The sequence below is a fragment of the Limulus polyphemus genome, unplaced genomic scaffold (assembly GCF_000517525.1).
Source record: "Limulus polyphemus unplaced genomic scaffold, Limulus_polyphemus-2.1.2 Scaffold422, whole genome shotgun sequence".
NCBI lineage: Eukaryota > Metazoa > Arthropoda > Merostomata > Xiphosura > Limulidae > Limulus > Limulus polyphemus.
The window spans coordinates 400,766-402,080 of NW_013666032.1; the positions used below are offsets into that span (position 1 = coordinate 400,766).

At 31.1% G+C, this 1,315-nt stretch overlaps 1 protein-coding gene across 1 annotated transcript in view; it reads right to left on the minus strand.

The window, feature by feature from the left end:
• Positions 1-37: 37 nt before the first annotated feature.
• The window catches only part of LOC111085489 (microtubule-associated protein Jupiter-like), a 16,835-nt gene continuing 15,557 nt past the window's right edge, over positions 38-1,315 (minus strand). The window contains exon 4 of the mRNA XM_022384306.1: positions 38-338. Within this exon, the coding sequence (XP_022240014.1) occupies positions 235-338 (104 nt within the window). The 3' untranslated portion in view covers positions 38-234. The remainder of the gene's footprint in view (positions 339-1,315) is intronic.

The following is a 1,315-nucleotide window of genomic DNA, read 5'->3' on the forward strand; positions in this document are numbered from 1 at the left end:
GCAATAGTGGAGTAATTAATCATAACATGAACGTGTGTATACATTTTATCATAGTTATCAATAGTTCTTTATATAGTTAACATCCAAAACCACAACAGAATCCGATAGTATGCTACAAAATAACTTAAATGGAGCATTTTAGTGATTACTTAAAATCAACAGTTCCAATTTCGAATAGAATAGCTTCATCTAAGCGATTCAGAAAAGGAGCAGTTAATTCAGCAGGTTACTGGTTTAGAATATTCCTGAAGACTTGCCACCAGGGGGAATTCTGACACGAACAGAAAATTGGGCTGGACTAACTGGATCTCCATTGCTAATGATTGTGTTTGGTGATTCTAGTGTAAAAACAAACAATACCTCAGGTTAAATCAAAATATAATTGCACCAAATTTCACATAAAATGATGTTTTATGGAATTTTATGATATACTAACACAAATGTATAACACGTTGTCACAAGATTCAAGGTTCATTGCTCTGAATATTTTTTCAGCTTATCTCTTTGATCATCTAACGTCACGATAATGTTAAGCTAATGATGATCTAACCTAGAATGGCGATGCTTAATTTTTAAACTAATTGAACCATTGAAAAGATGAAAATCTTCCTTGTAAAATGTAGTATTTGTTTCTTAAAACTTCGGATGGTGTTTTAACTAAAAGACTCATCACAACCACTGCCTTTAGGATTTAGACAGAATTTTCAAATTAATTTATCACATTTTCTTACTTTTATAGCTTCAATTTAAGAAATACAATGCAGTACATTTCAAAGAAAAATGAACAAAAATCTTCCAAAATGAAAGGTTTTTTCGTTTTAGCTCTAATAAAACATATTTGTATACACTTTAGACAAAATGGCATGGTTCATAATTTTCAAAGGCAAGAACATAATGTCTAAAACAGTGAATGAAATTAAACATAATTTTTATTACCTATTAAATGTAATGACTAGAAGTATTTTAAAAACTAAAGTTTGAAAAGCTTATGTCAAACTATATTCATAATAAAACTGTCATGTACATCATATACTTGCACTGGAAGGTAAAGCTATGCTCAACATATACTTACACTGGAAGGTAAAGCTATGCTCAACATATACTTGCACTGGAAGGTAAAGCTATGCTCAACATATACTTGCACTGGAAGGTAAAGCTATGCTCAACATATACTTGCACTGGAAGATAAAGCTATGCTCAACATATACTTGCACTGGAAGATAAAGCTATGCTCAACATATACTTGCACTGGAAGATAAAGCTATGCTCAACATATACTTGCACTGGAAGATAAAGCTATGCTCAACATATACTT